This window comes from Chamaea fasciata, unplaced genomic scaffold (genome assembly GCF_029207755.1).
Source record: "Chamaea fasciata isolate MVZ Bird 193981 ecotype frontalis unplaced genomic scaffold, bChaFas1.0.hap1 SCAF_18, whole genome shotgun sequence".
NCBI classification, from domain to species: domain Eukaryota; kingdom Metazoa; phylum Chordata; class Aves; order Passeriformes; family Sylviidae; genus Chamaea; species Chamaea fasciata.
In genome coordinates this window covers 7,236,854-7,256,880 of record NW_027094103.1, presented here as the reverse complement: position 1 = coordinate 7,256,880, position 20,027 = coordinate 7,236,854, and the positions used below count along the sequence as shown (strand labels likewise).

The 20,027-nt window shown below is 48.6% G+C and overlaps 1 protein-coding gene across 21 annotated transcripts in view; it reads left to right on the top strand.

The window, feature by feature from the left end:
- Positions 1-20,027, top strand: part of FBRSL1 (fibrosin like 1) — a 503,666-nt gene that overhangs the window by 387,580 nt on the left and 96,059 nt on the right. The window contains exon 1 of one of the 21 annotated variants that reach the window (XM_066199929.1): positions 12,121-12,343. The exons of the other annotated variants lie outside the window; for them this stretch is intronic. Coding sequence (XP_066056026.1) covers positions 12,320-12,343 — 24 coding nt within the window. The 5' untranslated portion in view covers positions 12,121-12,319. Of the gene's footprint in view, positions 1-12,120; positions 12,344-20,027 lie in introns of those variants that run through there. 21 annotated transcript variants of the gene reach the window in all.

The following is a 20,027-nucleotide window of genomic DNA, read 5'->3' as shown; positions in this document are numbered from 1 at the left end:
CTCTAATGGCTGCTTATTTAATTCAGTTTTATTTTCACCCACTTCTAGCAATCATCACCTTAAAAATCACCTCCATTATACCCATTCTGTTCTCCACTGCTGAACAAATCAATGCGCCTCTGACAGTCAGAGGCTGTGTGAGTGTGCGGGAATCCTGAGGAATCAATCCCACCCAGGTGCATCAGAGAGGATTAGAGGTTTTCCCCAGGGAGAAGCAGCTGGCAATAGAGGCCCCCTGTTCCCGTGACTCAGCAGCTCCACTCCAATTTCCCATTTCAAGTACAGAACAGCGAGCTCTAAATCTTCATGCCTGAGTGCAGAGTGGAGAGCCCAATACAAAGTTACTTTTGAGTTTGCACTGACAGATGGAAAACCATAATAACGTCCCTTTCTCCATGAGGAGTGATGGGTTCCCACAAGGCAGGAGAGATTCCGAGTGCCGCTGCAGAGGCTCAGGCGGTGCCAGGAGCTGGATGCTCATGTGAGAATCCAACGGATGTTGCGTGGTGTCTCGCCCTAGGTGGGATAGTTGCCATCTGTCTCAGACTGTTTGCAAATCTTCTCCAGTACCCCAAAAAGGCTGGAGGTTGAAGAAGGCAGGGGGAGTGAAAGCCTTTAAGGGTTGGGATAGATTTCAGGAGGAGATCAGGGTGGGAAAGCATGTTTCTACTCCACTGCACGAGTGGAGACAAAGGATTTTAGATGTGGGCTTGGTACTTCTCACCAATATTATACTTACTCTCAGGGGTTAATATGGGGCATCTGAATCCACTATCACTCAGCAGGCATCAGGATGAAAGAGACAGATCCTTATGACCATAAAATAGTGATAATCCAATGCCATAATGTTAATGAGCCTCAGGTTTCCAGGCTTGCCATATGCAACCCCCCGTTGGCTTTAGCAGACACTGCCATATGCGTCAGATGTCCAGAACAAGGCTTTTTTTCCCATTTCTCATGTTGGAAGAGACACCTTTCTACAGAAAAAAAATCTGCAAGTTTGCCTGTAGGTCAAAATAAAAAGGTTTTTCATCAAAGGAACAAGTTTCCTTCCCGTTTTGCTCACTGGTGCTTTCAGAAGCTCTTCTCATTTACGTCCGTCGTGCCAAGTCAACTCTTGGTGTTCCTGTACAAGAGACACTCAGCCTGCCTCGGACTGACTCTGCGAGTTGGGAGCAGATGTTGGCTCTGTGACAGGTCTGTGTCAGCAACGTGTTTTGATAAGAACAGACTATTCCCAGCTGGTTTCTGAAGAGTTCTTCTCTTTTTCTCTGTTTTCCTCCTCTCTTGCTTTGAGCCCTTCATCAGCCTCAGAGCACACATTCTGAAAAGATGTGTCCAGCTCTTTTCTTGACATTGTTTTATTTTCTGCACATCTCGAGGCCCTTTTTAAAACATTATCCTTCACATGGTTGGGAATCCCCCAAACTCAGTTTTTCCTTTGCTGACTAATTTCCATAGAAGAAGGGTCTGCATGTCTTTCAGTCAAGCAAGAACATGGAGACAAGCAGTCCCTGTTTAATGTAGCTCTGCCATAAGAACCCAAATAAAAACCCCAGATTTAACACAGTTAGCTACATCCTTTCTGGGGGCTCTTGGTGTGCCAGCCCAGGGCTGAGCTTTGGTATCACTAATCTGGGCAGGCTGTGAGAGATGGGCACAGCTGAGCCCAGGGAGTGTCAGTGGTGGAGAATCACATCCGAACGGGAATGTGTTCCCTGCCTGCATCCCAGCAGTGCTGTCAGCCAAACCATGGGTTTCTGTCAATATGTTGCTGGCCTCCAAATAAAGACTTGAAGAGGAGGAAGCTTGTGATGTCTCTCTAGATTAAATGTGGGAACCGAAGTTCACCCACCACACTTCTTATCTTCGATCAGATTCAGTGTTAGATTAGTGTCAGAAGACTGAAGGCTGTTGGGATAATTTTTTATTCCACCTCCACCTTCATGCATCTGCTTACCTGGTTAATTGTGGTTGGAAAATCCTGCAATCCCTTATTTTAAATATATATGACATTTCTGTTGCCTCAGCAGGGCAGAGCTCTTGGCTGAGCCCACACTCTTAGAGGATTCTTCAGAAACAGATCCATTTGCAGAGCCAGTAGCCAGTTTCCAGGCTCATTATTGAAGCAGTGTGTGATTGTGAACAAGTTACTTGTCCTCTTTATGCTGTAAATCTATAAAACCAGGGGGAAAGTAGAACCTCTTGGAGCTGCAGGCAATTCACACCCTCTGTATTCTCTTGGGTTACAGTGAAAGTGCACGAGCCATGCTGACCCAAGTAAATAACTCTCCTTTTTTACCAGGAGTCTGTAAGACATGGTTGCTCATTCAACTACTTTCTCCTGGAGTCTCAAACTCCCTGCAGCAGTTTCTCGGTGAACAGCAGGCTTGGGGACTGTGTTGTAATGGGAGACCTCTGTTTCCCTTTTAACCAGGACTTCAACCCTGCAAAACAATCAGCTCTTCCCTTTCCATTGAGAGGCAGCAGTATCTAATCAGGTTTCACTCCTTTGTTGTGTCTATTGATCCTCAGTACTGTAAGATGCAAATTGCCATGCCTGACAGGATTCAGGGTGTTTTATCATCAATGGAGAGTAATTATCCTTGGCTGCACCAATATTGGATTGTTAAGCCCCAGGATAATGCACAAGGTAAAGACATTTAGAAGGCAGTCCACCTTGGGGATTTGTGTAAATGTGATGGATAGAGTGAGAGCAGGATAGCTGAATTACAGCCCCAGGGACTGACAGCTGCATGGGGCTGTAGCCTTGATAATCCTCACAGAGAAGCTGGTGCTGCAGTTGGTATTGAGGCACAAAGTGTGTCTAAAGCTGTAAGTTTCCCTTTCTGTTTAATCCTTGTAGTGTGTATGTGCTGAAGAAGAAAACCTATGCAAGATTTTGAATGGATTCTGTACTCTTGTGAGAATGGCCAAACAACTTCTTCTGTTCATTAATTTATTTAACCCTATTTCAGGCTTTTCACGTAAGCATGTTTTAGAGGCAGAAGGATGTTCGGGTGCTTATTTCTTTGTCAGTGGATTCCAGTTCAATACTAAAAACAGACTTACAGTTTAATAAGTAGGAGGTGCTTTTATTTTTTTCTAAAATATCTGGTTAACCATTGCAATATTCTGGAGCATAAAGTAGTTAAGCTGTCTTAGCTGTGGGGAGAAAATGTATGTCAACAGAGATGCCATGTTAGCTGACTAATCCTCGGCTGATAGCAGCAAACCTGAAAGTAGTCTCAGGGAAGAAAATCTCTTTTTCCAGAGTTATCCATATGAGCTGAGTCTTATACCTGTCACTTTTTTTTTTTTTTTTTTTTTTTTTTTTTTTTAGCAGACCATTTCTCTAGCTGTGAAATAAATAAGAACAGAGATATAAAGAGGAAAAGGAGTGTTGGTGCCTGGAAACTGCTGAGATGAATGTTGAGGGTAGTTCCCAAAGACCTTCAGACTTCAGATGCACTAAACTTGCAAGCTGCGAGTTCTGTTAACATTTTTTAATGTTTTTAGTGGCAGTTCTTTCTTGTCAAGCAGCTCCTTGTGTTTGACCAAGACCATGACTAAGATCAGCCAACTTGCTTGGCATGCAAAGCATGCTTTATTCTTGTTAAAGCTGCTAAGGATACTGCAGAGCAAATGCCAGAAACTTAAGCAAATAGTCCATGTTTTACCAGAACTGGGCCAGATTTTGCAGCTCTTTGCAGCTCTGAGCTGGCAGCCCGTGCCCTGTGCTGCCACGGAGGCACTGGGGTTACTGTACTCCAGTGGGATTTTTCTGACATCCTTCACAAGCGCCCCTGGCTGCTTCATTTCACACGTTATCATCAAAGTGTGCAACAAGCTCCTTACATTGCTCCAGACCTTCAGATAAGTGAGAGAGGGGGTTTGCTCTGCAGTCAGTTCTGACTGCAGTTTGGAAATAGGAGAAAATTGAGAAAGATTAAGAAAATTGTCTCGCATACCTACGCTGTTTGTCATGTTTTTAAAAGGGAACAAGTCTCACAGATGTTTTGATTGCTAAGTCAGAAATGCACTGCTTGGGAGGATAGAGTCCAGGGAAGTCATGTTGGGGGACAGAATAGCCCCCCCCAAGCTGGGAGGGGGTTCTGTGAATGAAGAAAAACGATGCAGTAGAAGCTGATGCTGGTTGGGCTTCTCCCCCTGCCCTTGGCTGCCCAGAGCTTTTGGGATGCCCTCCGGGGTATGCTGCAGGGGGAAGGCAGCTCCTGCAGGCACTGGCCCCATCTGCCCTGCGCTGCTGAGCTGTGCTGGCCTCGGCCACGTCGCTGCAGGTGATCCCGCAGCCGGCTGTGAGCGCAGGAGCTGCTCGGGCAGATGCTGCGGGCAAGCAGCCTGGAGCCTCAGATCCCTAATTGGCTCCCTGCAGCGCCGCAGGCAGCTCCCAGCTCGCCCTGTGCTTTCCTGGGGGGCTGCAGCACCATTCCTCACAGCTGTCCTGGCAGCCCACAGGCAGCCTGGGCATGGGATAGACATGCCTTGAACCCCCCAAGCGTGCCGGACACACACAGCCTCAAAATCCGTATTTCAGTATGTCCCTTCTGCTTTTCTGCCTGTGCTCTTCCTGTGCTGCATAGGAACACTGGGGCTTCTCCAGGCTGTGAAATCTGTGGCCAATTTCTGGAAATGTCAGTATATGTAGGGCAGTATCTTTGGGGAATTTTTGTTGCGTGCTCCCTCTTCCCCACAATCCCTCCTTCTTTTCCCCAGAAGCATCTCAAAGCTGTGCAGTTCTGCAATTGAAATGTGCCACGGCTCATAGAATTCTTTGGGATGCAGAGAGCAGGTTTGTGGCCAGCTGGCAGGGCTAAGCACTCGACTCGTGGGGGGGAACCCACAAGTAGAGTTCTTCTCAGGATGAACTGGTGATGAAATTCCAAACACCCCAGACCTGGAGTTTGGGGAACTCGAGATCTAGACCCTCATTTTGTAGGAGAGCCTGAACCTTACTCAGACCAAGCCAGAAATCATGTGAGCTGAGAGGTTTGACCCTCAGAAGGGGGAGAGATGCTGGTGCAGAACCAGGGCTGAGACCTCTCCTGCCCCATGGCATCGTGCCACAGCGCAAAGCCTGCAGAATCCCGTAGTCAGTACAGATATTTTAGGTGAAGTATATGTGAGTGGAGGATCAATACCATATGGCATGCGTGTTAAAATAAAAACATGCGTACGCTCAGGGCTGGATTTGCTGTATTCCGCACGAAAGTAGGGGTTTTTTATAGGGAAAATGGTTAGATTTGATGGCGGTATGTAATTAGTAGTTTGCCAGCAATAATTACAGGGCTGTGCTCCAGAATAAATTATGTAGCATTCCTGTGCATATAATATGGTATACCACAAAATAGGAGTTGGAAAATTGCAACATTGCTGGATCATCATATATCTGACATGTTGAAGGGGTTTTTTTTTTGCTCTGATAGTTTAGGAAAAATAGTAAGTATGGTGCACTGTGAACCAAAAGGCTTGCTTTGTTAAATTAGCCACAATTGCAACCACAAATTATGGCTTCACAAACTATAGATTTAAGACTGGCTTTTCATAAATAGAGCTTCTTTGTGTTATAACAAAACATACATGAAAGAATGGAGCTGTACAGTGATGCCAAAGTAGCACTTTCAAAATCATCAGCCCATTCAAGCCTTTGGAATACAATCATAATATTTGTTCAAAGTTTAAAATACAGGAAGAAAAGTCATAGAAATCCCATAAGCTTAACACAGTTCTGGTGTAATTTCTGTGTGCCTTAATGAAATAATAGCAAGATAGCAACCTTGAAAGATAGGTTTGTATTAATTTGAAAGTTTGTGTACATTTGAAAGGTTCACTTACACAAGTGAATAATTTGTTACTAAGTGACTAAGCAAAGTTTCTGCAAAATGAAACTGGATAGAAGAATCCTTCTGTGTTTTTTACACATAACATGTGCAAAGAACCCACATCTTTCCAAGTAGAGGGAGTTATGCCAGTTTCTGCCAAAGGTAACTGTTCCCCAAAAAAGAGTTTTCTCCAATACTGGATGATAGCTGTAGATTTCTCCAAGTTTTAAAATATCCTACAGATTATTGGCATGCTCTTCCCAATTTTGAAAGGCATACTTTTGGCAGCAGCCAACTGAGGAGGGCCATGTGTTAACATCCTGGTTTAGCAATATGTATTCCCACATGCTAAGCTCTCGTACAAATGCAGTTTTTATTGCTGTTGACTTCAAACAAAGATGCTTTGACATCTAAAGTTGTATATGTTACAGATGCAATGCCTAACCATACTCATGCTGTATATTTTAGGATGAGCTGGCTGTGGTCCCAATTATCCAATGGAGTATAAACACTCCTAGGATACAGGGCCCCATACGGAGAGTCACTTCCCTGTGTTGTGCTGTGTTGTGCTGCTCTGGAACATCTTGCCGTGTCTGACGTTTTGTACTCCAGCTCATTTGCACGTTGTTGTTTAACACAATGTATAAATAACATATAGGAGCAGGCAACATCTCTTGTAGTCTGCCTTGGAGCGTGGAACAAGCATCGTCAAGGGTAGCTTGAGTCGCTCCCAATCCACAGGGTAGCAGGCTCTCCCTTACTTTTCCATTCCGTGTTCTCTCATCCTCACACTAACAGTGAGAACGAGGGTAATAATCCAATTGGGAAGCATTTCTAAGGAAGAAAAAAAAAAGGGGGGTTATTTATTGGCCAAAATCTTTTGTGCCATGCAGTTTAAGGCTTGCTGTTTTGAAATGGTGGTTGGCTGTTCCTTTGTGGCAATAGGTTGGCTTTCTGGAAAAAAATCCTTTAAAAGTTGTGTAAATGATTGTTCCCCTTCCACCACTATCCTCAGCAGGAAACCAGAGTTCTGCTTTACTTCTGCGCCCATCTTTACCAGTAACCTGAGCCCAGGAAGGGCTGGCTGGAGCTGTCTTCTGTCCTTGTGAAAGCTCCGGGATTTGTCCTAGCTGCTGTACAGCTGTGTTGGGTCTCCAGCGCAGTTAAGCGACGACTCATCCACTGCCTGTTCTGTTTAGACTCTCCCAGCAGTAGAAACCCTGCCACTCCTTTCATTTGCATCCAGGAGGTAGCTGAGCTGGCACTTTTGAGGCATAGAAGCACCCTCAATCTCTCAGGAGCATCCCTTTGGGGATGGTTTGCCAGGAGGGAGGTCTGTGAGGGCTGACAGATCCATGGGGAGGTGGGGAACCCCGGGGGCTGCACCACACTTGGCAAGAGTCCCAAAAAATACAAGTCTCACCCGTCTCCTTGTGGTTTTGTTCTTCAAAGGTAACTGGATTTGCCCATAAGGTTTTCACTCCTGTGGCTGGCAGAGTGCGTACAGGAGTTCTTGTAATAATAATTAGCTGTAAATATTTTGCATCTAATTCTGAAAGGTTACTTCAAAGAAACATTTCGTCTTATCGCTCAGGATCTTTTCTAATGTCGAAATGCATGTTCATGAGTGAAGCACTGCAATTACAAGGATGTTTAGAGAATCACAAAGGTATTTATTCTTGTCCTGGCTAGTTTATAGTAGCAAAAATTGCAAGTGGAAAGGCTAAGAAAATGTATTCTAAAAACAAACGTGTAATTGTTTTGTTGAGAGTTAGAGTCAACAGTGTTTATTCATGAGGCTTAGCTGCCCCAGGCGAGAGCAATCAGACTGGAGGTACCACCTCCTGTATCCTTGTTCTCTTTAATTGGAGCCATAGCCTTGGATGCCCCGAGGCGAAGGGCCGTCTCTAACTGTATTCTGTTCGGTTTATGAACATTTGAAAGTGCAGTGGAAAAAAACATTCTTTTGTTTAGACAGTTTCAGACTTCCCCTCCCTTTTCTGTTCAGCAAGTGAAAATTTTATGTCAAAATTAAGCTCTTGAGCAGCTCTAGATTTTGCATGTAATGTGATCCTCCGATGGCTAAATAGTTCTGCAGTGTTGATGGGCCTGGGAGCGGAGCTGTGTGTCACCAGCAGCCTCTGGGATGGATGGGGAGCTGCAGTCCTGCTCCGGCGCTGTCTGCACAGCCCTGGCAGGGAGCTGGCACTCCTTGGCCCCGCCGCACTCCCTCGCCCCACGCACACCGGCTTTTGAGGCAAATCAGAGCATATTTTAACAGTTGCACTGCAAATTCCTGTGTAACTTCACATCTATTTTAGGCCCTGTGAGGGTACCTAGCACAGCCCCAGCCTGGGGGCAGGTTCAATAACAGATTCAATAAAACTCCTCTCCGGCTGCCTCCCGACAGAAGCCCAGGTGGGGACACACGATGCAGGAGGCGGCGGCATCTGTTATTGAATCTCGCCCGGAGTTTATCCAAGCTCTTCCTGAGTGTTTTTCTACTCTCTCTACTGTATAATCCTGATTTCCTCATGATATCTTTATGCAACACAATGGTTAAGTGCTTTCTCCGTCTGTTGTCAGCACTGCCGGTATCAAACTGCTTGAAGCTTTTAGCTCCAAAATAAGAAGTGTGCTCTGGCTCAGGGTGAGAGGAGAATCTTCCGTGCTCTCTTCAAGCATCAGTCTGGTCTGATGGATTCTGTCTCGAGGGAGGGCTCTCCACTTGAGACAGATATGCTGGTGGAGTGGATGGCTGTGATCCTGCAGCCTTGAGTCAGGCCTGAGTGAAAACAATAGTCCCAGCCTATCTCATCTCATCTCATCTCATCTCATCTCATCTCATCTCATCTCATCTCATCTCATCTCTGAGAACAATCACGCTGGCCCCACACCCTGGTGTCCCAGCACCTTCAAGAGATTAGCACCAGTTCTGTGTGGAGTCCCTCCTGTGGTGTGCTCATGCTGTGTGTAAGGTGTTGGTGGTCAGATAGCATCTTGAAAAGACAAGAAAACAAGAATACATCCCGTCTGAGCTTGGCTTTCACATTGTCCCAACCCAGTGCTTCATCGCGGTGCTCGGAGAGGAGCAGTTCAAGCAACACCCAATGTTGTCATCATGGTTTGCACATTCGAGGGCTGAATTGAGAACACAAAATGAGCATCTGATACTGCACCCTGCGTGCATTTAGCCACCAATCCCCGCCTTTCTGGAAGGGTGTTAAGCGGTTTCCCCTGCCATTGATGCTACTTTATGTTTATTCTGTGCTGCTTCAAACCACCTTTGTCCCCCATTGTGTTCTACTGCAGTCAGAAGTAGGCAAAGAGGGAAAGGGCAGTACAGTGTGGCAGGTGACTGATGGGATGAGTCCTTGGCTCCAGAACACTTCTCCTTCACTGTTGGTGACTCACTGCCAGTTCCTCTGGAGGTCCATGCAAACAGAGGTTTGGAACTCTTCAGAGCCCTTTCAGGGGAATGGCCTTTCATTTCCCACATCTTCTTAAAACAATGTTACTGAGTGATTTACCAGATATCCCAGATTTTCCAGGCTGTCATTCCAGTCGTATCTTCACTGCAGCAAATAAGGCTTTAAAAGGCACCTATTTATTTAGTTATTTCATACAACTGGCAGGGCTTAAGTTCTGTCCCTGAATGGTATCAATTCTACTAAGAAGTATGTCATAGCCCTGGAGACTTTATCTAAATAATCACAGCTTTCTGGAGTGCAGTTTTCAGATCTGAGTTATTAGATTTAAACTTCTGGTCTTCTTAGCAAAACACCTTCCCTTCCATCCCATTTCATTGCCCCTGATCCAAGGTTGAACTGTCTAGAGGATGGCATAATATTTGCTGCATATTTGCCTTGACAAATGGCTGATTCCCACTCGGATCCGTGGGGCTTTGCTGTGCACCAGGGACAGCAGGCTCCTTGGCTTCCTTGCCAAGAATATTTGTTTAAATGCAGCAAGTCCTTTCTCCAATGTTGTCTTTGCAGAATGTGGAGGGGTAAGCCTTTTGATGTTTGTATTTACAGTGTTTTCACATCTGGATGTCATTTGTGACACAGGCTCTCCTCCTTTTTCTATCCCTGTGTCTTCCTGTAAAATTCATTTTGAACATACAAGCTCATGTGGCTTTAATGTGTGGTAGTCGGCCAATGCATTTAGCAGGCCTGTAGTAGGCCAATAAAGAGGTACCTTGGGTCATGCTGTGAGCTCTTGTAAATTTATCCCGAATTAACCCTGATTGGCATCCAGCTCCCCTGCTGTAAAGATACAGATGTGCATGCTCTCCAACATCTGCTGCTTCGTGAGGAGCTGTGCCATAAATCCACAACCCCCCGTGACCTGCAGTCTGGGCTGAGGGTTTGGGGATGCTTGTGCTCCTCTGCTCCCTGGTTGGGGTGGGTGCCTGCAGGAGGCAGGTGGCAGCGCTCCTGACACAAGAGCGGCTCAATCCTTGCATTTTCACAGGAAAATCCTGTTGGTGTTGCAAGAGGTTGTTCTTCTCTCTGAGCAACACCAAGGTACAGCTTCCGGTGTTGATCCTTCTTGTGCCTCCCTGTTTCATGCAAGTGGTTTGAATATCTTCATCCAACAGGTTTCTTTGGGGCTCATATTAATTCAGCTTCATCTTTTAAAATGCAAACTTGGGCATGGCAGAGCAGGCTCTCTCTGCTGCCTTCCCTTGCAGAGGAAAGCTGGGGAATGAGATCAGTTGGAGCAGCCAGAGCGTCGCTGCAGTCCTGCAGCCGGCCAGGATGCAAAGGGAAAAACATACCCATCAATTTCTAAATGTCATCTGAGATCCCCTGGAAATTATTTATTGTGTCTGCTGTCGTATTTAATGATTTAACAATATACTAATAATCATAATGTATTAACTTTGTGTAGTGATATACCAATCAATATAAAATAATGAACACATCTAATGGATTTAATAGTATACAGATGTTTACCGCCTCTCTCCCTGAAGATTTTCAGATAATTTCTGCAGGCCGGCTGAAAATCAAGCTCGGGCGGTTCCTTTCCCCCACCCCAGAGGCAGTCACAGTGCTGGTGCCATTTGGGGACACCCAAAATCCTGCTGAGTGAGGGCCAGCGTTGCAGAGCAGGCTGTTGGGGTGCAGGCTGAGTGAACGGGGGCTGCTGACCGGGGAGGGGCCGTGCTGAAAGCCCGCGGGTGTGACGCCCCGATCCCGCAAGGGGAGGGGAGGGCAGGGTCCGGCCCCGTCCCCATGAATCAGGTTTACTGCGGCAGGCGCTAACCAGGCACGTCAGGCAGCGGGGATTGTCGGCCCTGTGGCCATTGATTAACCATTTATTAAAGCACCTATGAATCACGGCAATAGTAATTATATTTTAAATGTACCTACTAACAACTGTTTTGCAATGGGGAAGGTTAATCACTATTAAACATTTCCTTTGCTTTTCTCCCTCTGCCCGGATCCAAATCCCCTGCGGGTCCAAATGCATCTCAGGGACACGGGAGGCTGCAACTAACATAGAAAATAGAGGGAAAGGAGCCCAACCTCGGCCCATCAACAGACCGGTGGCGGGTCGGGAGCGTGCGCACACCCGCACACCAGGCATGCACACGCCCGGGCGTTCAGAGAGCACTGACACGCTTCATCCACCCTTCGACCATGTGCACACACCCGGACACCGGCTGTGTGCACGCACACGCAGGCCACATACCCGCCACACACGGGCCGTGCACACGCTGGCTGTGCACACACACAGACTGCACACACAGACACAGACCACACACGCACACGGACATAGGCTGCACACACAGACACAGACTCTGCACGCATAAGGGGCACGCAGGCACAAGGCACACACACAGACTGCATACACGGCTCACACACACCTGCCGTGCAGACGCACCCCGTGCACACCTGGGCGTGGGCCGTGTCCGCACGGCCCCCGCACACCTGTGCGCGCCCCGACAGTCCCAGGGCCCGGAGCGGGCGCTCCCGCACACGCGCACGGTCACCGGCGTTCCCGCACTCGCGCTAAACTCAGGCTCACTCTCGCACCTCTCGCCTCCCCCGCCCGCGCGCTCCCGCGGCGCGCGCCCGCCGCGCCCCGCTGCCCCGACGGCGGGTCCCGCGCGCCCCCGCGGCGGGGCGGGGCAGTGGCGCGGCGGGCGCGCGCGCGGGAGCGGCGCGGGGCCGCGCGTCTCGCGGCCGGATTGGCCCCGCGGCGCGGGCGGGCGGGGCGGGGCGGGGCGCGGCGGCCGCGGCCGCGCGGAGCAGTCGCGCCGCGGAGCGCCCGGGGAGCGGCACCGCCGCCGCGGAGCGGAGCGGGCTCGGCGCGGTGCCTCCCCGTCCGTGCTTGGGAATAATGGCTACCGAGGCGTGAACCACGACAAGAAAGAAAGAAAGAAACCCGCCGCCGGGGGAAGCCCCTGGATGGGGTCGGGCTGGCGCTGCCTGCGGAGCTGAGCGTTTCCTTGCTCCCCTCCTCGGATGCCGGCCGGAGCCGCCGCCTGGGTCGCTTTTTTAATTTTTTTCTCTTTTTTTTTGCCTTTTTTTTTGGTGCGTCTGTGGGCTTTTCGCCCCTTCGTGTGTTTTTGGCCCCGCGGGTGATGGACCCGTAGTGCCGTCTGCGCGGCGGCTCCGGGGCTGAGCGGGCGCGGGGGCGCAAACTTTAAGCCCCGGGTTCGGCCGGGGGGAGAAAAAAAAAAAAAAAACACCAAGGGGGAAAAAATTAAAAGAAGAAAAAAAGCGAGGAGACGCTGTGCCTGCCGCCCCAGGAAGAGCGGAGGGAAGGAGCGAGCGGCGGAGGACCGCGGCGGGAGGAGGAGGAGGCGGGGGCCGGCGGGACCCCCGGGGCACCTCCGGGCCGGGAGCCGCGTTGTGCCGCTGCGGGGGGGCCCCGAGCGGCTCCGCTCCGCGCCGCGCCCGCCCGGCCGCGCCCGGAGGATCATCCCGCGGGGGCCCGGCGGGCCGGCGGGGCTCGCCATGGTCTGCGCGCTGCGCGGTGAGTAGCGGCGGGCGGGTGGGCGCCCTCCGGGCCGGGGGCCCCCCCACCCCCAGGGGCTTCTCGTCCCCTCCCCGAGCCCCGTTCCTCGCCGGGGGAAGTCTTCTCCAGCCGGGGAGCTGGTGGCTTTGCGGTCAGCCGAGGGGAGGAAATCGCCGTGCTTCCCGCCGGTGTCGTGGTGGCTCCGTGCGTGCGGTCTCTGTGTGTTTCTCTTTTTCTTCTTTCCCTCTTGCGCCGTTTTCGGTGCAGCCGGAGAGGTTGGCTCGGTTTTTTCCCGGCCGCGCCGCCGGTCCCCGCCAGCCCGGGTGGCTTCCTCGGGTTGGTTCGCGCCGCGTTCTCCCGAGCGGGGGTCGGGATGCGGAGGGGCAGGAGCCGCTCGTTTCCCATTCCCGGAGATGAACCGAGGAGCGCTCCCAGCAGAATTATGGAGGGGTTTTTGCGGGAGAGACTGGGTGTGTTTAAATAAAGCAGAAGGCAAGAAAGAGGCGCAGCAGCGCGGAGCTGCTTGGATGCGATGCGCTCCCAAGCTGCCTATTTTTTTTTTTTTTCCTTTTTTTTTCACCCCATTTCGCACATTCCTCCAGTGCGACCGCATCCCCTTTCCCACCCTCGCGGGGAGGGTGAATAATAAATATTGAACCTCTGCCTTCCCCGGGCGGCAGCTCCCGAGGCGGTGCAGCGCGGGTGACCCGGCGGACACGGCTGCTCCCAGCCACGCACCCACTCGCGGGAGGCCGTGGCGGCTCCGTGGGCGCCTCGGTGGTCGCCTTGGGCGGAATATCGCGACTTGGCTCTGTCGGGTGTTGCTGGCTGGCTGGCGCTGTAGCCGGCTGCCGGATGAGGCCGGTGTTGGTCTGGGATTTTCTGGCTGTTGAAAACGGTAACAAAACTCAAAAATCCATGCCCGGCGGTTTAACCCCTTCGGTGCTGCCACAGCCCCTCTGCTCATAAGGAATAGCAAGTCTGAAAATGGTCGTCGTGGATTTTTTTTTTTTTTTTTTTTTTTCCCTGTGTGTCTTTTGACCAGAGAAATCCCCGCCGCTCCCGGGCCGGGCAGGTTGTGCGGGCCAGGCTGGATCGCGGGGTGCGGGGCTGCCGGGCTCTGCTCCCCTCCCCGCGCCTGCTGCGGGGCCCCTCTGCTTAGCCTGAATGAAAAATTTAATCCAATTAAGAAATTAAACCTTGTGTGTTTAAAGTGACAAATTTGAAAAGGGGAGGGGGAGGCGAAATAAGATTTCCAGGTCACTGGTTAACTAAAGATGGCTTGGAAAAAGAGCTCGGGAATAAGGTGAGGGCAGGGGGAAGGAAAGAAGAACCTTTTTAAATGGCAAAGGCTTGTGTGTCTCTCTGGAATTTAAACTGGTTTTTAGGCTTGTAAAATCTTCTTGAAGTTGCGCATTTATCTCAGGAGGCTGCTTGCCAGCTAATCTTCTCAAGGCATGTCCTGATTTTTTGTAACATTACAGTATCTGAGGTCCTTTTAACCTAATTTTGTAACAAAGATAATTTCTTGTTATGTAAGTTACTGTTCTGAATGATTGCTTTGGGTCTTGGAGAGCGTCCTTAACTGGTCTCCCCTGTGCCGCAGAAACTGGAATTATTTACTTCGTTATCAATTCTTGAAAGAAAGCCTTGCTCAACTGGAAAAGGCTGCCAAGGTATTACAGGGGAACAGAGTCTTCGCATTCTTCTTTCTAGAGAGTTAAATCTCTGGTCATCCCTGATCAGAATTTACTTCAGAGGTTTATGTTTATGTATAAATCCGATTTTCCCCACATACAGACTTACAAGGGTGAGCTGCTTGAATTATACACACGGCATTAACTTCCCACAAGTGGCAGGCTCCTAATGCTCTCTTCAAGAATTTTCTTCTTTGCTGACAGCAGTTCCCTAAAACTGCCCTGTGCTAAAGCCAAAAGGCACCAGCTTGAGATGCCTGATTTTCTTTTCCCGTGGAGATTAATGCTCTAAGACAAGGCAGGCAGTATTTTATTTAGCTGGATACCAAGTTTTCACTAGTATGCAGTGGGGATTTTTAAATTTTATTTTGTTTGGAAGGTGGGCTATTCTGAGTGAAACCTTAAGCCGTGTTTATCTGAGAGGGGCAGTCTGTTCTCATAAACAAACGAAGGAGCAAAATATATCCCAGTGTTATTCTATCAGGACATGCAGTCATCTGCTGGACCTTGTGGCCTGGGCTGGCTAAATCAAATAGCGGTGTCACACGTAGCTCTGCTATTTAGAAGTTTAAAAAGGGATTGGAGTATGTCTCGAGTTACAGTGACAAACTGCAGATATTTAGCAGTAGTTGATACTTATTTTCCTGTGATTTTCAAGAATGTGCGATCTTGAAGTTAACTTTGAGCAAGGGGTGTAAAGATTAGTGTTTGCTGTTGCTTTTTAAAGTGAAACCTGGTAGGATGTTTAGTGGTGATATGTTGACAGAAGTGGCAGTGAAAAGGGTTGCATTCTTCAGCTGGCCAGTCTGTGCTGTGTGGCTCTTTCGGAAAGCACAGATGTGTATGTAATTTTCTGCCTTAAATATTTTCTTTCTGTCTTTATTTCCTTTTTCTTTTTTCATTTTATTCCTTGACTCCCAGCATCCTTGTGTTGAATGACCCACAATATCTAGGGCTTGTGGTGTCTGGATACATTGAAATACAAAACAGTCTTTTAAAATCCATTACATATTCATTCAAAGAAAATCATTTGTATTAGAATAGGAAATACAACATGGTTAATTTTAATGACTTTATGAGTTTGCAAGGTCTGAGTTCAGGTAGGTATAAGAATGTGTTACTCCTTGCTTAATAGCATGTCTGAGTAAAGATTGGCATTGTGCATCAGAAATGGAAATTTTAGGGTCTCCTGGAAGTCTTTTTTTATCCTTCTGAATAAAGATGGAAATTCTAAACTAGGTAAAGAAACATATGGTTTTACCAGAAATGATTTCCTAGACTGATCAATTACTAGGAGATGTAATGAGAAATATACTCCTTAGGGGGAGGAAGGAGGGATTGCCATTACATAATATCCCTTGGGAGAATTTCTGTATCGCATAATGAGGTTGATGATGGAGCATTTGGGGAAAATGCCTATGGATAGGAATTTGTTCTTCAGATTTCCGTCAGGAAAACATATTACTGGGAAACAGGCTTGTTAGAAGTAGTACTGATACGTTAGTAGGTGGGTGCTTTGCCTCCATACACACTTCTTTTGTTCTCATAACTACTGTGTAAGAGATTAGGTAACTGTAGGATTGAAACATCCGCAGAATGAGACATGCCAGCGAATAATTTCCTCATTTACTTAACACCAAGGGTAAACCATTAAAGTCTGATGTTCTGTTCTAGGCTTTGTTAAATGATTTCTGTTTATCTCTTGAAAATAGGTCCTGAGGAGAAGTAAATTGCTAGCCTTAATGGGGTAAACTCAAATTGCCTTACCCTCATGCTGCTGAAAATAAAATATATAGAAACATATATAGGTGGTGCGTGGATTCAGCAAAACTTGGTAGCTGGACGCATATTTTCAGAGTCCTTGTGATATCCTAAGGATCACCTAGGCGTTGGTGAAGCTTTCAGATCACCTTTCAGATGGAGAAGCAAGCGCTTGTTAAAAGTTACTTAAATGGAGTCTTACTCTTTTAGTGGCAGTTGCCTTAAGGAGGTAAATAATCCATTTCCACACACCTGCCCTTCAACACTGTTCGTGCTCGGAGTCCAGGGAGCAGTGGGGCTCCAGGAGCCACAGCCTGGCCCAGAGGTGTTAAAACCAACAGAGGAAAAGGTGAACAACCTTAACACCTCTGTCACTGCTGGGGAATTTGCCTAATTTGAGCTGCTCATTTAAAACCTCGAGTGCTGGGGATTTTAGCAGTGTTTCAGATGGCTCGGCCAGCTTCTGTCCCTGCAGTTGCAGATGCGTTCCAGCCTGGCGGCTTCCCCTGACAGCCGGGTTGTGGGGGCGCGGTGAGCCCTGACGGTGCCGGGGGTGTCGGCGGTCGGTCCCGGGGGGCGCAGCCCGGGCGGGATTTGGGGGTTCGGGTGCGGGGCCCGAGCGCTCGGAGCGCGGCGTGCGCCACCGTGTGGCTGCGGGCGCGCACTGCGCCCAGGTGCGCCCCCAGCACCGCCCCGGCCGCGAGGGCTGCGCCAGCTCGGGGCACTGTCACCTGTCACTTCCCTGTCCTCAGCTGCGAGATCCTGATCCAGCTCAGGGCACTGACACTTCCCTGTCCTCAGCTGCGAGATCCTGATCCAGCTCAGGGCACTGACACTTCCCTGTCCTCAGCTGCGAGATCCTGATCCAGCTCAGGGCACTGACACTTCCCTGTCCTCAGCTGCGAGATCCTGATCCAGCTCAGGGCACTGACACTTCCCTGTCCTCAGCTGCGAGATCCTGATCCAGCTCAGGGCACTGACACTTCCCTGTCCTCAGCTGCGAGATCCTGATCCAGCTCAGGGCACTGACACTTCCCTGTCCTCAGCTGCGAGATCCTGCCCCAGCTCCGGTCACTGTCACTTGTGTCACTTCCCTGTCCTCAGCTGTGAGATCCTGCTCCAGCTCAGGGCACTGTCACTTGTGTCACCTGTCCTCAGCTGCGAGATCCTGTTCCCGCTCAGGTCACTGTCTCCTGTCCTCAGCTGCAAGATCCTGCCCCCGCTCAGGGCAGTGTCACTTACCTGTCCTCAGCTGTGAGGTCCTGCTCCAGCTCAGGGCACTGTCACCTGTCCTCAGCTGTGAGATCCTACCCCAGCTCAGGGCAATGTCACTTACCTGTCCCCAGCTGTGAGATCTTGGTCCATAGTAAGGCAAACCACAGTGCTGGCTGCTCACTGCTGACAGCTGTCTTACTGTCCAGGTTCGTGCCAGGGCTTGACTTTCCAAAAATTAGGAATGTGATGCAGGATTTAAGCACTGAGAGTTTGCATAAAGTAATTAGTGATGTTTCCGCACCATGTAGAAACCGTTTCTGCACTGTTGCCATCAAGGATATGGAGGATAAGTGTGAGTGATAGTGGTGTCAGGACTTGATTGCAAGTGGTGATTTTCCTTGCTGCCCTGTCCTGTTACCTGCCAGCCGGGGCTTCACAGACAGGGACCCCTGCATTCCCTATGTCAGAGGCACAGGTAGTGACAACATCTCTCAAGGTAGCTAATGTGATTTTGAGGACAACCTGTGATTGGTTGTTCTTGGAAACTTCAACTAGAATGGTGCTGTGGACATGTATGTAGGAGAATAGGTTCTTGAAAACACCCATCTGTACCTTATATGGCTGCATGGAAAGGGTTAAAGATAAATGTGTTTTCTTTAATGCTATAAAAATAAACCTTCTTTTCTGGTGGGTGGTAAGAGGAGAGCTGGAGTTTACACGAAGCCAGCATTTCAAGGTGGCTGTTTGTGTTGTTACCAAAAATATTTCTAGCTTGCTTACAAAATGAGGGGTTTTTTTTAAATGCTTTTATTTTTGCAAGTACTCAGTCTAGCTTATGTTCTTTATGGAAAAAGTGTTACAGTTAAATTGCTGTGGAAGGTAGCTGCAAGATTTTTAATATTGAGTTGAAGCAGTCTGGGTACATTGTTTGCCATAATGTTTCTGTGGGGGGTAAAAAAACATCTGTACATGGATGCTGTTCCTGCAGTAACTGCTATTCCAGAGGAGAATCAGGGACAATAATGGATGTAAATCTTAGGGGTTTTTTTCCTGGAGGAATCAACAATAAAAAGTGTTTAGGCTATTAAGATACCTGCAAGAATATCCTCGCTCCAGAGCTGTCGGTTATAAAGTTACAGTGTATTCTGCCTTCAAAATGGTTGGAAATCCATCATAAATATCTCTTTCCCACATCCCCTCTATCTCCCTGGATGATTGGCTTTCTAGCAAAGCCTTCCGTAGAGGGTGTACTGTAATCCTTTTACGTTACTCCTTCAGTGCAGATTACGCAGCAAGAAATAATTAGGAGATTAATTTTCACCTGTCACTGCCAATAATAGATAACCTTGATACGGCGACAGGGCGAGGAATTCGGGAGAGAGCGGAAAAGCGTTTAACCCTGTCGTGATTGCAGCGGGGACCAGGCAGAAAATGGTTGCCAGAACATGACCTCCCTGCTGGCTGCCACGGGAAGGCAGAGAGACGTGTGAGGCTTTCGGCTCCCCCGTCTCCCGCAGACGCTTTGCCTTGATCCGCGGACGTGCGCCGCGAAATTCGCTCTGTGCCGCAACGGTGCCACACGCGCCTCGTGCTAATCAGCCCCGAGCAGCCGTCGGAGACCTTTGTAGCTTAGTCTTTTAATTCAAATGCAGTTCTGTTGCTTTTCATGATTTCAATTCCCAATCCTGACCGGTGTTCCTAGGCTGCGAGGGAAAGGAGCAAACTAATGAAGATGGCTTCATTAGGCAGAGCGTGGTTTAGCCCTTGCTTCTCTCCAACGAATGCAGCTGAAAAAACATCCCAGAAGTAGCTGGGCTTTTGGTCTTCAGAGAAAGCAGAGCTGAGGTGTTTCTGCTCCCTTTCAAAATTAATTACTAGCTCTCATCAGGTGAGCTTAAAAATAAAGCCTGTGCTCTAAGGCACTGAAGGTAAATGGGAAAGGAAAAAAAAGCCACTCTCTCCCCACACACACACACACACACACACACACACACACTGGCTTCTTTTTTATTTTTTCTCTCTTTTGTGCTTAAGTTTACAATCTGTTGAAAATGTAATGGGAAACCAGCCTACAGAAAATGCCATTATTCATATCATCGTGAGCTCATTTATTTTATCTGCAGTAGTAATGATAAGACAGACTGCTTGGCAATGCTGATAAGCTGAGAAATATCTTAGAGCTATTTGTAAAAGTTAAAGCAGATCTTGGTACTGAGAGATAGGGAAACTGATGAGCCTTTGGGCAATCTGCAGAGCTGAAAGCTAATAAAGATTTTAATAGGAAGGCCTCATTAGGATTAGGGAGATCTATTATCTGCGATTTACACAACACAAACAGTGGGGCAACTTCAATTTTTGCTTCTTTGTTCATTAAATACTGTTGCTGAATGTGAAGCCTTTTAACTCAGATCTGGATCTCTTCCTCTTCAAGGAGCCATCACCAGTTGATGGTTAATAAAAGGGGCAGCTGATGTGGCAATGTGTTTGCCACACAGGAGCAATGCCAGCAAGCCCTCCTGGCTGGGTACCAGTCACTTGC